Source organism: Argiope bruennichi, chromosome 5 (assembly GCF_947563725.1).
Source record: "Argiope bruennichi chromosome 5, qqArgBrue1.1, whole genome shotgun sequence".
NCBI lineage: Eukaryota > Metazoa > Arthropoda > Arachnida > Araneae > Araneidae > Argiope > Argiope bruennichi.
This window is the reverse complement of record NC_079155.1, coordinates 126,732,746-126,748,340: the sequence shown is the minus strand read 5'-3', so window position 1 is coordinate 126,748,340 and position 15,595 is coordinate 126,732,746. Positions and strand designations below refer to the sequence as shown.

Here is a 15,595-nt window from a genome sequence, read left to right as displayed (position 1 = left end):
CATCAAAATATTTAATTGCCTGTTTTTGCAAGTTATTCATTCCGTAGAAGTATTTTAAGTTCCGTTTTTATTTTTTTAATATATACAGTTTCTAATTTGCAATAAACTGATTTAGTTGATTTCATGTTTTTCCGTTGCATAAAAAAAAGCCAAGGTGATTTTTTAATGTATCTCGTATTAAATAGTGACAAGCCTAAAAAAATTTTTTTTTTAATTGGACGAGCAAACTGGTCGCCGAATGCGGCTAATATCATTTATATTATCAGTTATTTTATTATTTATGTGAGCATTTCCTATCCATCTAGGAAAATATCAATTGTACGCATTTGTGTACAAGTTTTTATGGAAAAATGAAAAAATGACAACAGCATTTTAGACCCACTCTATAGTTAAATTCGGAAATGTTAAAATGGCTTTAAAGCCCTTTTTTCATTAGACAATATTTTCCGAGTTCAATAATTGATGACATCTAAATTAAGAATAAGAAAAAAGAATTACAATCCCGGGAACCAAACATGAAAAAAATATTCAATGCTTTTATAGAGGCATTTCTTTGTTAATGGTTATCGAAAGCGCCGGTTGCACAGAGACAATTATTTTTGACCTTGTATTGTAAGCGTTATCTTCGCAAAAAAGTGAGAAGCGAGCATTCTAGAATTTTCTTTAGAGATGAATAGGGAGCAATTTAGAGAGCAATATCAGCATAATAAGTGTAATACTCATATCTTGTAAGAAATATTTCCATATTCCACAAAAGTTTTTTCGTTTAGAAAGTAAAATGAATCAGAAAAGTTCTTTTACACAATTATATGTTTTGTAAAACTTGCACATTTATAACATGTTTTATAAAATCCGATTCCATGTTTCACAAACGACTTTTGCATTTGTAAAATAAAATAAAATGGAAATAAAACTCTAACGCAAATAAATTTTGTCAGAGTTTATTTAATATTGCAATTCTTTGAAATTTTAACTTCTCCAGTATATGTTTTCTATTATCTTAAGATGGTTGCAAAGTGACAAAACATTCTGGACAAAACAAAGAAATCTGATTTTCCGTTTTTACCTCTTATCCCGATTTGAAACATCCAGTCTTTTCAATTTATCACTATCTGTGTTATTGATATTTTCTGGATTTGTACCATTCTAAGATTACAAAACAGAAGAGCAGTCTAAAACGAGAAGTGTTTATATTAGATAGATCCTTATCCCAGACCAACCGCAGCCTGGATTCCGTACAACGAACCGTCATTCTTTCCAGGGTAGTAACGGAACGCATTGGATGTTAAACTAAATTGCATAAACAGCTCGCAGTAAGTAATATGCTGATTTTAGAATTATTTTGATGAATTAATTGAAAATTCAACAAAAAATTGATTGTTTATTGGATTCTATTTAGAAAGTGTCATGTTTGAATCATCTAAATATTTTTTTCCACAGTGATAAATGATTGATTTTTAATAAGATAGAAGTAGTTGGAATTTTTTTTGTAGTTTATTCATGTTAAAAATAAAGTTAAATTTTTACCTGCCAACTCTCAGTAATCCATTTAATTGCGGTTCACTTCCATGTCTAAATCAAACGCATTCTAATTTTTTTTCTCTATTTTACAAGCAATTTTTCAAGTCACATGTATATCCATTAGCCAAAATCTGATATTAAGAGACCTCTTTTACATATTTTTGTTTGTTTGTTTATTCGTTTCGATTTCTTTTTGAGACAACAGAAGGGTTTAGAACATAATCTATACTTTTTGATATTTCACTAATTCTTCGGGATTTAAATATGAAAAGTGACGTCATACCGATATTTTTGATTATTTAAATAAATAGAAAAAAATTTGTTATTTTTATTTTGTAAATTTGTAATTTGTAAAAGTGATAATTTGTAAATTTGTAATTTTTATTTTATTTCAGTTATCATTTTGGTTTGGTGTTTTGGATAAAATTTAAAAGAAAATTACAAAAATCTGTGAATTAAATTAAGTTGGGCGTTATCTGGTTAAAGAAATACGTTTTGAAGTTGTAAAAAAAATAGCACATTAAAACTGTCCTATTGAAGAAAATAATTTCCTGAATTGGACCTCCCATTTCTTTAAGCTGGATTTAAGTAAAAATGTTCTCTAATTCACTCAAGCAGAATGTATGAACCCAAATATGATATACTTTCGATGAGGCAATATTCTCTGCATTTTTTTTTTCTTTGTTTATTCACTTTTATTACAAAACAGCAAGCCTTAATTTTTGTTCTTTTTTAAACAACTTGCAATGCCATTTATGGCTTTTTTGGGAGGGGAGGGGGGTTGTTTTTGTTCATATCCAGTTTGTAAAGGTTATTAGTTATCAAATTATTCTCTGAGATATTCCAATTCAAGCAACTGTTTGTAGTCCAATTCGAACAGCATTTATATTGTAATTATATATAAAAAAAACTCACCTCATCTTATCTTAAAACTGCTTTTATGAAACTGTTGCAGTCAAACAAATTTCTTCTCCGGGTATAGAATAAAATATTTAGCAACTTGAAAATAGTGTAGAATTATTAGACTTTTTTTTTAATATTTGACCTGTGCTATCTAAATATAAACATTTGTTCATCAGCTGTAGTCGCGTAGGAATTTTTCTTAAAATAATTACCGACCAGGATTTGCATCGTTGCAACGTAACTTGCTTTTTTACCAGACCCAATTGTTTGGAAAATTAAATTTAAGGATAAAGGCCCATATTCAGTGGCTAATTAGGATACGGTAAGCAGGGCAAGTGCTCTGTCTGCCATTACCAAAGGGGGCAAAATTGTGGATCATTCCCCAGAACCAAAATAAAACTTCTTAAAAAGAAGGAACTCATTTTAATATTTCTATTTGTTCAGTTATTTGGATAATTTTTTAGATTCAAACTACTAATTAAGTTTCGTACGCAAACAGTGTTTCGGACATAGATAAATGACAGAGATACTTTTTTCATTAATAAGAAACAAAGACGAATATATCTCTATAATAAAAAGGAATCATGCGAGTAGTATCTGATAAGCTTTATTCAACTTGACTTAAACTTTATGAAGCTTTATTCAACTTGGCATAAATAAGCTCGGGAGGTCATATTTCTATTCACCGAACAAGTAGCAAAAAAAAAAAACAGTTTCTTGAAATGATTACTAGATTGCCTAGAATTGCTATAAATTAAGCCAATGAAGGAAAAGTGGTAATAAAATGATTGACAATAAAAAACACCATGTGTAAAAATTATAAGAAAAGAACTTTTGTATGGTGGTAGAGGGAAAGAGCTATTAATTGGGTATTTTTTTCTTCTTTTTGAGATGGGATGAATTTATTTCGTTGTGAATTCGTTTCAAAATAACTAAGAAACTTTTGACATTATGTGCCCTTAATATTAGCGTTTGTAGCTAGAATTCTTTCCAATTGTCAGAACTGTGATGCGTCGCCAAATAGGATAACCGAACTCTGCTTTTGGTGACTTATCAAACATTGACTGGTAACCCTTCACAATGGAATTCGAACTTTTCAGGATTTCTTTAGTATGTGTGTGATTCCTTTGAGTGCATGCGGTAACCAATGCTTACTTTCTGGTTGTAATTGTTTTATAGTATTGGTTAATTAAAATATGTTTCCAATATTACTTGACTAATCCCTATACGTTGCATTTGAAAGCGAATCTTACAATATAGACATTGAGATGTGGAGTTTTTAAAGAAAATAATCGAATAATGGCTTTTTATCGAGTTAAATGTAAAATCATAATTTGACATTACAATCATTGAAAGTATAAAAAAAATATATAAGCATTGGTTTAATTTTTTACTTTTATAAAAAAATTGCCTGAGCTTAAAATTTTTTTAAAAAAAATTAAGAGATTGCTTTGAATTTAAATGATGATAATGATTTGATAATGAAATGATGATAATGATCCAGAACAGAGAAATTGGAATATCGGTTTTTTGCGTTTGAATAAAAGGCTACTGATCTGAGAACAATTCTTTTTTAAAAAGTTGTAGCTATTAAAAACACCTATGAAATGAACTATTGAAGATTATGATAATTTAATTGGGTCACGAGTAAATAAATAAAAAAAAATGTATATCTGGAAAAAACTTCAGATGTAAGAGAAATATTTGAAATTTCACGTATATATATAAAAAAATAATTAGTAAAAATTTCAAATCGATAACTGCATTATTTTTTGGAAAAAATATCGTTTTTGTGAAAATAAACATAGTTGTCGAAAAATGGCTGTAATTCAGAATTATTCAGAAGTTATTCTGTCTAATCTTTTAGTCAGAATTCGAGCACAGAAAAAAGAAATTCTATTCTAATTTAAGAATTCTAATAATATCATAATGTCCGATTTTCAAAAAAAAAAAAAAAAAAGGATAGGAAGAATTAAATTTAAAAAAGGAAAAAAAAAAAAAGATACTTTGCTGTAACTAGCTTTTGAAAAACATAAATGGCGACAAGCAAACATAAATGGTATTCACAAGCGAAGATGCGTTTAGACTTCTTAATTGAGGCAAAGTGTTATCTTTAATTTTCCCCGCATCCTTTTGAAAAATCGATCATCATTATACCATTTGAAATCATAGAACAGCACTTTAAGATTCGAATTCTTTTTATCTTCGAATTCTGACAGATAGAAAAGGTTCGACAGTTTTTTATAATACTACAATTAATAGAATTTTTCAAAAAATATGAAGCCTTTTTTTTTTTAGGATAAAATGCTCTTAAAGTGGAATTTCACAAACTTTCATTAACACTTTCAACGCTACCGACTCCATGAAAAGAAATATCCATTCTTCTGGCGGTTGACTTGTTTTATACAAAAAAATAAATAAATGAAAAAATAAAGGTATTCTTCAGATATGTAATAGAAAGTTCAACCTATTTAAACTAGGATAAGAAACAAATTTTAGCCCACGAAAACCTGTAATTGGAAGTATCTGAAAGACGAGATACCTCGTCGGTAGCGCTGAAAGTGATAAACATTAAAAAAATAAATGAAAAATATTTTTCCAAATTTATACTTTTTTAAAATTTACTTCTGACTTACTCAACAGCAGAATTATACACCATGGATAGGTAGTAACGACTCCCAAGACGTGAAACTATGATCAAATGCCTTAATGTCACAGCAACAATGTTTGTTTATAAAGCCGCGTGTGCGCTTTAGTGACCTTTTTACAACATGCAATAGATTCAGGTGACAAAAAAAAAATATTTTTCCTATTCTATTTTATTTTTCATTCTATTTCTATTTTATTTCTATTTCTATTCTTCAATAGTATTGTGCGATCTCAATAAATACAGAGGTTTTCGAGATCGTATGACTAAAATTTGCGGATTCCAGTGTGTGTGTACCACCACCAGAACATTTCCAGCCAAAGGTCTGTATTTAGGTGGGCGTTATAGAAACAAGTTTCGGTAAGAAAGATCCATTTCAAATAGGAGGAATCGGACGGAAATCTGTTTTTTTTTTCCCTTCTTTTTTCTCTCTCTTTCTCTCTTGGTGTGATTTGAAGCAATAAAAAAAGCTATTGATCATTTGTCTTCTCACTTTCCCCCTAGTTGCACATATCTTTATATTCGCTTAGCTTACTTCTTTTATATTTTATTAACCTTTTCTTTGGTTAATATCATCTGCATTTCATTATTTAATAATTTTTTTCTTGTCACTTAAATTTTGACATCCTGTAAAATGCTCTTTCAATCTCAGAAAGGAGAGACTTTAAAATTTCAAGCACCTGAACGAACACTTGAATTATTTTCAAATTCGAATACGTTTACATATTAACTTTTTGAAAATAATTATGTTTCAGAAAGCTTGTGCATATTGTAAATAATTTACTACAATTTTTATGTTAGATTACCTCGCGTTTGCTCAGTAGAATTTTAAATTCATTACTTACATAAATTCAAAACCAATAAAACGAAGACGATAAATTTTTTTGTCACCTATGATTCCACTTTAGATTTTTTAAGTGATTATTTTCTTATTGTGTCATCGTTAGAGATACGAATTATTCAGTTTTTCCATTTGATTTGTGTTCTTTTTATACATATGGCAGGAATATGAGATATTTTTATATTAAAATAATTTTGAATTTAGTGAATCATTTTTTGAATTTATTTTCAAAAATAAAATGTAATAATACAAAATATTGTCAATTTGGCGCTAAATGCGCCAATGTAAGAAACTTGAAGAAACTCTCTACCTGTTCAAAATGGACTCTTCCTACAGTAACCTGTTTCTTTAACGACCGCCATAAACATATACATTTGGCGATAAGTGTTCTCCTGATGGATGCACAGTATATATGTGCGTGTTTGGCTAGTGTCGATTTGAAATAAAAATTTTCGATTTGCATCGATTTCTTTTGTTTGTTGTGTTTTTTTTTCTATTTTTAATTAATTAAAAAAATATTGGCAAGCAAATTTTGCAACAATGTATTTCATTGTTGAACTAAAACTCAAACCGTTATAGTTATTTCAATCAATATTCCATCATGGCTTTTTTTCCCACGATAAAATTTTAATTTCAATTTGAAGATATCAAGATATGAAGATTTGATTTATTTCCTCAATTCGAGCAGATTTAGTTGCTAAAAAAAAGGATTTCAATAGAATTTTTGAACATTTGTTGTAATTGGAGTTAAGATTTCACTTCTAAATAAAGCATTTGCGAAAAAATTTTATTAAGTGCGCACATTTTTAAATACTGCTGTTTTTTCCTATTACATAATTGAATATATAAAGATAGAAAGCAAAGGAAATGCATAAGCATAGTAAACGAAACTGCATAAGGCTTCGAAAACAATACGAGTTGCATGTCTATCAAAATTTATTGTTTAAAAATATTTTTTGTGCAGAATTAGAATTGTTACACGAGGTATTTAATTGAAATTTTTAGAATACTTTTATCCCAGTGAAAAAATTAGACGCTTAGTTATAACTAAACGTATTTCGAGCACCGTTGTGTTTTCATCATTTTTTTTATCGAATATTGCTTTGTCCAATTCATTACGCACCTCTATAAACATTAATTTAAGCACTCGATAATCAGTGCAGGATTTCCGACTAGGCACCTGCATAGGGCATTTACATTGAAAGGAGACCTCAAACAGATCGACTAAAAAATTTCAAATTGATAAAATAAATAAGTTTATAAAAAAATATTAATTAAATTTATTATAAAATATTAAGATACAACACTTTGCCAAATATAATAGATCAGGTTTTTATATGTTTCATTAATTTCACTTTGTTGTAAGCATATTTGTTGTTGTTGTTTCTAATGGCATTTACCATGAACAAGCTCGCTGACGCCGATTTTAAGCCGAAGGTGCATTTCTTGTTTTTAGTAGCGCCATCAAGGGCCAAGCGTACGTCTTAGCTACCCACGCATCACATTCGCTTGCACAGCCTCTTTTTACAGGGAAGCACACTCACACATCTCACAGATAGAACAGATGAAGAACAACTATGCCCGAACCGGGGTTCGAAGCCAGGACGTCCACATCACGGGGAAGACGCGCTACCCCTATGCCAGGACGCCGGCGTAAGCATATTTAAAAACACCGAACCTCTTCTTTAATAATATTGTATACAAATGTGGATATTTGGGCACTTTGGAGTCATAATTGATAAATAAAAACAAATGTATTTTTGAGAACTTAATAAAATAAGAAATATTAATCTAAAATAAACTATTAATGTGTTGAAAATTAGCTTAAATGTTAAACTAAACTGTCAAATTTATTAAACGTTGTTTATTTATCATTTTAAAGGCTGTAGAAATTGTTTTTCAACATCCATGGGGTTAGCTTTTTTTTAAATTTGCAGAAGCAGAAAGAATTCAATTATTATATTTATGATCATAATTTAATGCATTTATAATAAGTGGCGTTATAAGTGGCATTTTTAAACCGTGTTTCGTTTTATGAATACTCACCTATTTGGGGGGGGGTCCTTAAAATGCTCACCTATCTCTTAGGGGTTTTCCTTAATAAACTGACAGTATTCTATATATTGAAAATTTTGGTTTCTCATATTTATTTATCTGTTTCAACTTAACGTATTTTACCAAATTCAAAACTCATTTTTTTACATATCAGTAATCTTAATTTAATTTAATCAGAACTAAATATAACTTTGTCCCAAACAATGTAAATAAATTTGATCCATCCTGTTCTGACGCCAAATGTCGACCACTAAGCCATTTCTTTAGGAAAATAAGCTGAAATGCATTTTACTGTAGAATCCATTGTCTTCTCATTCCGATCTATGTTATTGTAGTGAATACCTATCATAAATCATATATTATATCAGTGTGAATCTGTAAACTGCAGGCTCTGTGCGAGGCTGTGTGTGACGTAACTGGCGCACTGCTCATCATCCGAGTATTGACATGCGAGATGCTTCTAAAAAGCTATTTTCTCTTTTTTCTTTAGAACGCTCGCGCACTCACCTCAGTGAAGCATATAGTCAAAATCAATTGTTTAATTTATTAAGTTTAAAAGTAAATAAAATTATTTTTCTAACCTGAAGCAACAATTGGAGTTAACCACAAATACACGCAACCCTAATTATGATATTATTTCTTTTTCAGATTCTGATTGCATAGGCAAAATCTCTTGCCAAAATATGGATCTCAAGAAGCACTTTCAAGAAGCTCTTACACTTCGCTCTCCACGCATGTGACATAAAACATAGAAATAGTGCTGCCTGTCATGAAGAAGCATCGTATATTGAAAAACCTCGCTTCTCTCGCCTTTGGTCATTTTTTGGTATTCACTGCTTTCGATTCTTTGAGCAACCTGCAGAGTACCGTCAACCAAAGCGATGGAGTCGGGGTGGCCTCGCAATCGGTCATCTATTCCTTCTTCACCATCTCATCTTTCTTCTTGCCCACTTACTTCATAAGGAGATTCGGCTGCAAGAAAACGTTACTGATATCAGTGTTTAGTGTGTGCCCATACGTAGCCGCTAATTTCTACCCCACATGGGGAACACTGATGCCCTCTGCAGTATTGAGTGGTATGGCATTCGGTCCTCTGTGGGCCGCGAGGAGTACATATGTCAACGAATTGAGTTTCCAGTTCTCCGATTACTCGAAAGCCTCTATCAGTGTTATCAATGCTTGGTTCTTTGGAATCTATTCCTTTTTCCATGAAAATGCTGAGATTTGGGGTAATGTCATTTCCTATTACGTCCTGAAGGAAACAGATAATGGGACGAAGATCATTGTACCAGATGAAACTTTGCTGCAATGTGGCGTTAATTTTTGTGGTAGATCCCCTGACATTGCCAATCCAAACTTGAAACCACCTTCAGAGGAAAAAAGATACATTCTAACGGGCATTTATTTCACTATAGTTGTGCTGGCGGGTTTTGTTATACTGTTCTTCATGGATCCATTAGATGACAGTTCTTGTGAAGATAATGTTAAAAATGATAAAGAGAAGCCAAGACTTTCGGCCAATCTACTCATTGCAACTTTTGAACATATGAAGAATAGAGATCAGTTGCTGCTCATTCCCCTTTCTTTCTATTGTGGCTTAGCAGATGGATTTTACAACTGCGATTTTACTAAGGTAGGTAAATTAAATATTCTATTACGAACTTTATTATTATTTACAATCATTCTTTAAGTAAAAACTGATAAGGTTCAAGTTAAGTCTACTGTAGAAAGATTTTCGCAGTGTGAAAGAGAAACGATTTAAGAGGAAGTAAACAAATAAAAATGCACCATATAATGCTGTGACAACTTATGCACACGGACAAGAGATTATTTAACATAAGGTGACACCGTATCTTTTTTTTTTGTTTGTTTATAATTCATTGTACAATTATTCTCGTCAAAACTGTTTTATTTCTCATCATATTTTCACATTGAGTCAATAGGTTTTAAATACAGAACTTGACAGTGTGAAAAGGTCTTGTGAAATGACCCTAAATCTTTTTGGAATAATTTCATTTCCATTACGATCATGGAAATATGTATCAAACCTGTGAGGATAAGACTTCAAAAGATCTATATAATTTGGAAAAATGAATCATTTTTCTTTAAAAACGGTATGTCAAGTAATTACTGAATGTCCTAATAGAAAATGCAATAGTTCGTTTCTGATAAGCTCCATCTATAAAAGTGGAACAAAATGTAACGCAAATCATTTAGAACTTGATAATGGTAAGTCCCGGAGAAATGAATTTTTTTAAGAGTTGATTCTTTATCATTTAACCTATAACTATTTTTATATCCTTCTATTGCCAGTAAGACAACCCTGGTGGTCAACATCACATCATTATATGACTAGACAAATTCTGAATTGGGACATTCAAAATCTCCGTGTTGAAAGAAGTCTCGACATGCCAAGTCATGTAATAAATTTATGGCAACAACCATATCGGATCAGCAGGTATAATTTTTTTTTTATCGAAAACAATTTTCCACTATCAAGAAACTACATTATAAAGTTTGATACGCTGCAGCCAAACTTACGGAGGGGAAAGGCAAAGTTAAATGCAATGTTCATCAATTTATATCTTTGTAAGGCAAGACCAAAGACTATACTGCCAAAGAAAACTGGCTGGCTGTGATTGACATTGAGCACCAGATATGAGTGATATTATCGGATTATTATCCATTTGAAGGCGTATCTACACTATGCGTTTGAAAACAGATCTGAGATAACGAAGAGTTGTGAAAAAAATTGCATGTGTAGAAAAAATAGCGTAATGATCAATCTCAAGAGTTTTCAGAAATTTGTATTGCGTCTTTAAAGATAAAGACTGGCACAGAGAAACAAGCGATACTTCAAGCGTAGATTCATATACTGAGTGACATTTTTAAAGAATCAAATGATCAATGGAAAATATTTCTTACCATTGATATGCTTCAGCGTACAGAACGTATCTTTCCATATTTTAAGGTCTTATTTGAGATCGGTGCCATCATAAATGTAGACATTATTCATTATTTGAATGCACTTTTATTTTAACACGATAGTGTTTATAATTATTAAAATATTATCACGCTACGACATTTCTGACTATATGTCCGAATCCTCTTCCATTTGACTTCACTTCTTCTTCCCTTTTTTTTTCAGTCCTATATCGCCTGTGCCTGGGGTATTTCACAAGTTGGCCATGTGACCATCTGCTATGGAGTAGTGAGTGCCGTGATGGACTGCTCGTCTGGCTCCCTGGTGAAATGGTTGACCAGGATCCCCGTCTTCCTACTTGCGGCCTCCGCGCACCTCACAATGTTCATCATCCTGCTGCTGTGGCGACCCCAGTCAGACAACTACGCCCTCTACTTCATTCTTTCAGGAGTGTATGGAATAGGGGCCAGTGTTTGGTGGTCACAAATTATTGGTAAGGATAGTGCATTTCCTTCTCAATATCAAAACCAAACTAACGGGAGGATTCTCCCCTTGACTTTTTTGTGTACTAAGATAATATGGTGTGTTTGTAATTCCTAGTTCAAGGAAAAAACTAAATACCAATTTTGCGGCATTAGCGTCTTTCTTTCTTCCTACTGGGTTCAAAACGAGAGATATACAGATCTACAATGTTAATGAGATGACTACGGATTAAATTACGTTTAAGCTATGTACTGAGTCACTACGTTTTGGAATCGTCATATTCACATACACGCTAAGTAGACCAGTAGATGATCAAGTTTAGTCTCTCTAGCTATTTGCAATTGATAAAACCTAGTTATTTGTAATTGAAATTATTGTGCTTGAATTCATATTTTCGTTTTTCAATATTTGTAGGAATAGGAATAGAGAGAAGAATAAACAGACTTCCAGTAGAAGGATTTCGCACAAAATTTGATACATATTTACAGGCTTCATTAAATAGCACCATGCAAACTTCCATGCCTAAAATACGATACGTTTTTTTTTTTATTCGAGTGTTTAGAGGCCGACAGTTTAAATTTAATTCTACGAATATGACTTTTGAACATCATAATTCAGAATTTCGAGATTGATTTTTTTTTTTCATTTGTAATATGTTTTTCTTCATACACAAGGAAGTAAGAAATTTGTTTACGTAATTCTACACAGGATTCCCAAAAAAATGGAGCAGGAGATTATTTCCTTAACTATTGAAATGAAACATATATTTTCACTTGCAAAGTTTTATCAAATAAAGTACCCAAATGCATAAAAATACTTTTGCGACAAACTTTTGGAATTTGTCGAAGATCTGCAGAACATGTATTGTTAAAGGCAATTAATCCCTTAATTCATATATAATGCAAATCAAAATGGATTGAATGTGTTGATAATCATTCTGTTATTGTTGGACAAAATGGAATCCACCAAAGAATTTCTAAAAATGCAACATCACATATTTATAGAAAATTGTTACTAATAAGTAGCCTCATGAAAGAAGAATGGAATTTTACCATCCCCAAATAATCTTCTTGAAGATTATTTTTTCTTTCTTGATTAAAGAGACATTTTTTGCCAAAATTCAGTTTTTTGAAAAGAAGGATTTCATTTTCCCTAAAATTCTAGGCGTCGATTGTGTAGTTGTCTATATGAAAAAGAAGAAGTATGAAGTTGCTGAAGACATCTGCTTAATAATGTATGAATCTAGAAAAAAAAGTTAAAGTACATAGGCCACTATAGAGGGCACAATAATTCGCATGGAAAAAAAGGAATGATTACGTCCGTAACAGTGCAAGATTTTGGTAAAAGCAAGAATGGATTTTAGCAATGTGCAACCGCTGTTTTGAGTGATTCTCAATTTGATAAGAAAAAATGAAATTTCCTGAAGTAGTTGCAATATGTATGATATATTCTAAATATCGTCATGAAATTTAGAATGAAATAAAGACAAGAAAAATTTTCCATAAATTATCGATTTTTACAAATAATAAGCCAGAAGATTCCACATGTTGCATTTCGATTTGTGGTAATAATACCCAGATCCCAATTCTTTACAATTAACTCAATTCCATCTTTCGAGATCTTTCAAATTGATTTTAAACTGCTTTTAGTCAATGTTTAATGACTATAGAAAGCCATAACTGCTAATATGCAATCATGACTTCTTGATCATTTTTTTTTTAAGATTTTACAGACGTCTGTAATAATTAGTCGGATACAAAAGAAAAAATATATTTCTCTAAGATGCAAATTGCTAAAGCTCCATTTCTCGGCAAAGTTTTGGACTAATCTTAATAAAAGTGAATCGAGTCTATAAAAGAATTCTTTTAAAAATCTCTTCAGAGGCTTTGCATTAAAAAAAATATCAAAATATTTCTTCTTTATTTTCTTCACTTTTCGAAAAATTAGATTTTCACAGGCACATTTTTATGCACTTTTATTTAACTTTTGATTCATGTTTGAGAAGATAAAATTTTGTAACGGGGTTTTTACAAACGCCATAATATGTCGTATACTTGTGTATATAAAACTTTTGCATACTTGTGCATTCTCAGTCGCAACATACTGGTCTAATGTTTTTCAGAGTATATCATTTAATCGATTAATTCAATTTAATTTAATTTCCATAGAAGATGGCTTCTGCTGATTGTGAATTGCAGAAATAACTGATGTCAGCGTCCATATATAAGTCCTTATAAACTCAGATAGATGAATCGTTTCATTTATCAGTCAACCTGACCGAAACTGTCTTGTGCATTAGTACTCTAGAGGTGAAATACGGAGCTTCGCTTAGCCGTCATCGGAAAGTCAATGCACGAAATGTAAATCAAAATTTTATATAACATACAGATTTTCTTTTCCATGTACTACCAAGATAAACGAATTTCATTTGCTTCATAATTTAGGATAATCAATTTACTTACAAAAGATATATTTTCTGTCTCTTTCTCTCTTTACAGCCTTTTATGGAGTTATATTCAAGAAAAATGAGGAACCTGCATTTTCTAACTTCTACTTCTGGAGCTCACTGGGATTTTCGGTCGCCTATGCTTACAGCGACATCTTGTGCACCGCTGTAAAGATTTACATTTTGGTCACACTCCTACTTCTTTCTATAGCGGCTTACATAGGAGTCGAATTCAAACATTCTTGCTCAAAAACAGAACGCAACCTCAATATTCAGCAGCTAGAGTGCAGAGTGCAAATGAAAGATAGTGACGCTTCTTTGAGCTGACAGTGATGCATTCAACATTTAGCAGCTGTGAACATCTCCACAAGATTAATTTTCACACAATGCCGATGTTTGACTCCCGTTGACCAATATTCCTATCTCCTTGCTATCAAACTCTGTTAAAATTGATAATTTTCCATTATAAAATAAGGAATAATTTACTTCCACTAATACACAGAAGGATTTTCATATTTGCGCAACCATTCTATCAATGAATAATAAAATGATTAAACTATTTTTGATAAAATTAAGCCTGCGTTTTACAATAATAAAAAATTTATTTTAAAAATGTAAAAAACTTTACAATGTAAAAAACTTTATGCTATCAATTATTAAGTTAGATACCTTAAATTAATATTAAATGGGTACATAGAGAACGCTTGAAATTATGAGAATTCGGAAAATGATTAAACTATTTTTGATGAAATAAAGACTGCGTTTCAGGATAATAATAAATTTATTTTAAAAAAGGCATTTCTTCATACTATGCAATGTAAAAGAGCTTTAAGCTATCTACTATTAAATTTGATACCGTAAAATTTATCTTCAAAATTGTATATAGAGGGCGTGTAGGAACAGGTTGTGAGTAACGCAACTCATCATCTCAAGTCATTGTGGTTCACACGTAACTAAATATTATAAATAATTGTTAATGTTTTGTATTTGTTTAACTGTTATAATTGTTCAGGTTTGTTTTTGAAGTAATTGCAGCAAATATATTTTATATATTATTTTGCGTCAAATGGAACTGTTTTCTGCTGTTGCATCTGGCAAAGAGGATTATGTTGTAAAAAATAAATAGAACGAGTGAGATGCTCGCTGTTTCTTGGATTTGACGTAGTCTGTGTTTTGATTTTAATTTCTTTAAAACACTTTCAGTCGTTGGTCGTAATATCCTAAAATAAGAAATGTTTATTTTATGTATAGAGCGTTTACAATCTGCATTTTAAAACACAGAATTATACGCCGACAAATTCAGAAGAATTCAGCTATGTAAAACCGTTCTACACCTGGAGATCAAATCCCAAAAGTATGTGTGTGTGTTCAGTTATTGGAAGTAAGTAAACACTCTTAATGATAAAAATGTTCAAAATATATTAAGAAGTTCTGTTAGCGAAATATTTCTGCTGTTCATTAAAAAAGAGTTATACTTTTTAATTTTCCATGCTATTTCTCATGAAAAAATTGATATAAAGCAAAATATTTCCTATTAGATCATAAAAAAAGACCCATTAGATTAGATTATAATAAAAATCTGCATATACTATATTCCTTTTCGATATATTACGAAATAAAAGCGGAAATTCTACTACGGAGTTAATAACTGGCAAAGGCATGCAACTGAATGTTTCGATGGAGGACTTTTTAACTCCATCATAACAATTAAAAATCTTGTATGAAATTCTATGAAAAAATATTATTAAAATTACGAGGGAAATTGTACGGAAAGGA

General features: G+C 30.9%; 1 protein-coding gene across 2 annotated transcripts; it reads left to right on the top strand.

The window, feature by feature from the left end:
- Positions 1 to 1,176: 1,176 nt before the first annotated feature.
- Positions 1,177 to 14,974, top strand: LOC129968947 (UNC93-like protein). Of its 2 annotated transcripts, XM_056083313.1 has the most exons (5): positions 1,208 to 1,313; positions 7,369 to 7,565; positions 8,616 to 9,600; positions 11,116 to 11,383; positions 13,872 to 14,974. In XM_056083313.1, exons 3-5 carry the CDS (start codon positions 8,737 to 8,739, stop codon positions 14,144 to 14,146), a joined length of 1,407 nt encoding a protein of 468 aa, XP_055939288.1. In that variant the 5' UTR covers positions 1,208 to 1,313; positions 7,369 to 7,565; positions 8,616 to 8,736; the 3' UTR covers positions 14,147 to 14,974. The 2 variants fall into 2 exon arrangements, with proteins under 2 accessions (XP_055939287.1, XP_055939288.1); XM_056083312.1 differs by lacking the exon at positions 7,369 to 7,565 and having other exon boundaries at positions 1,177 to 1,313.
- Positions 14,975 to 15,595: the final 621 nt, after the last annotated feature.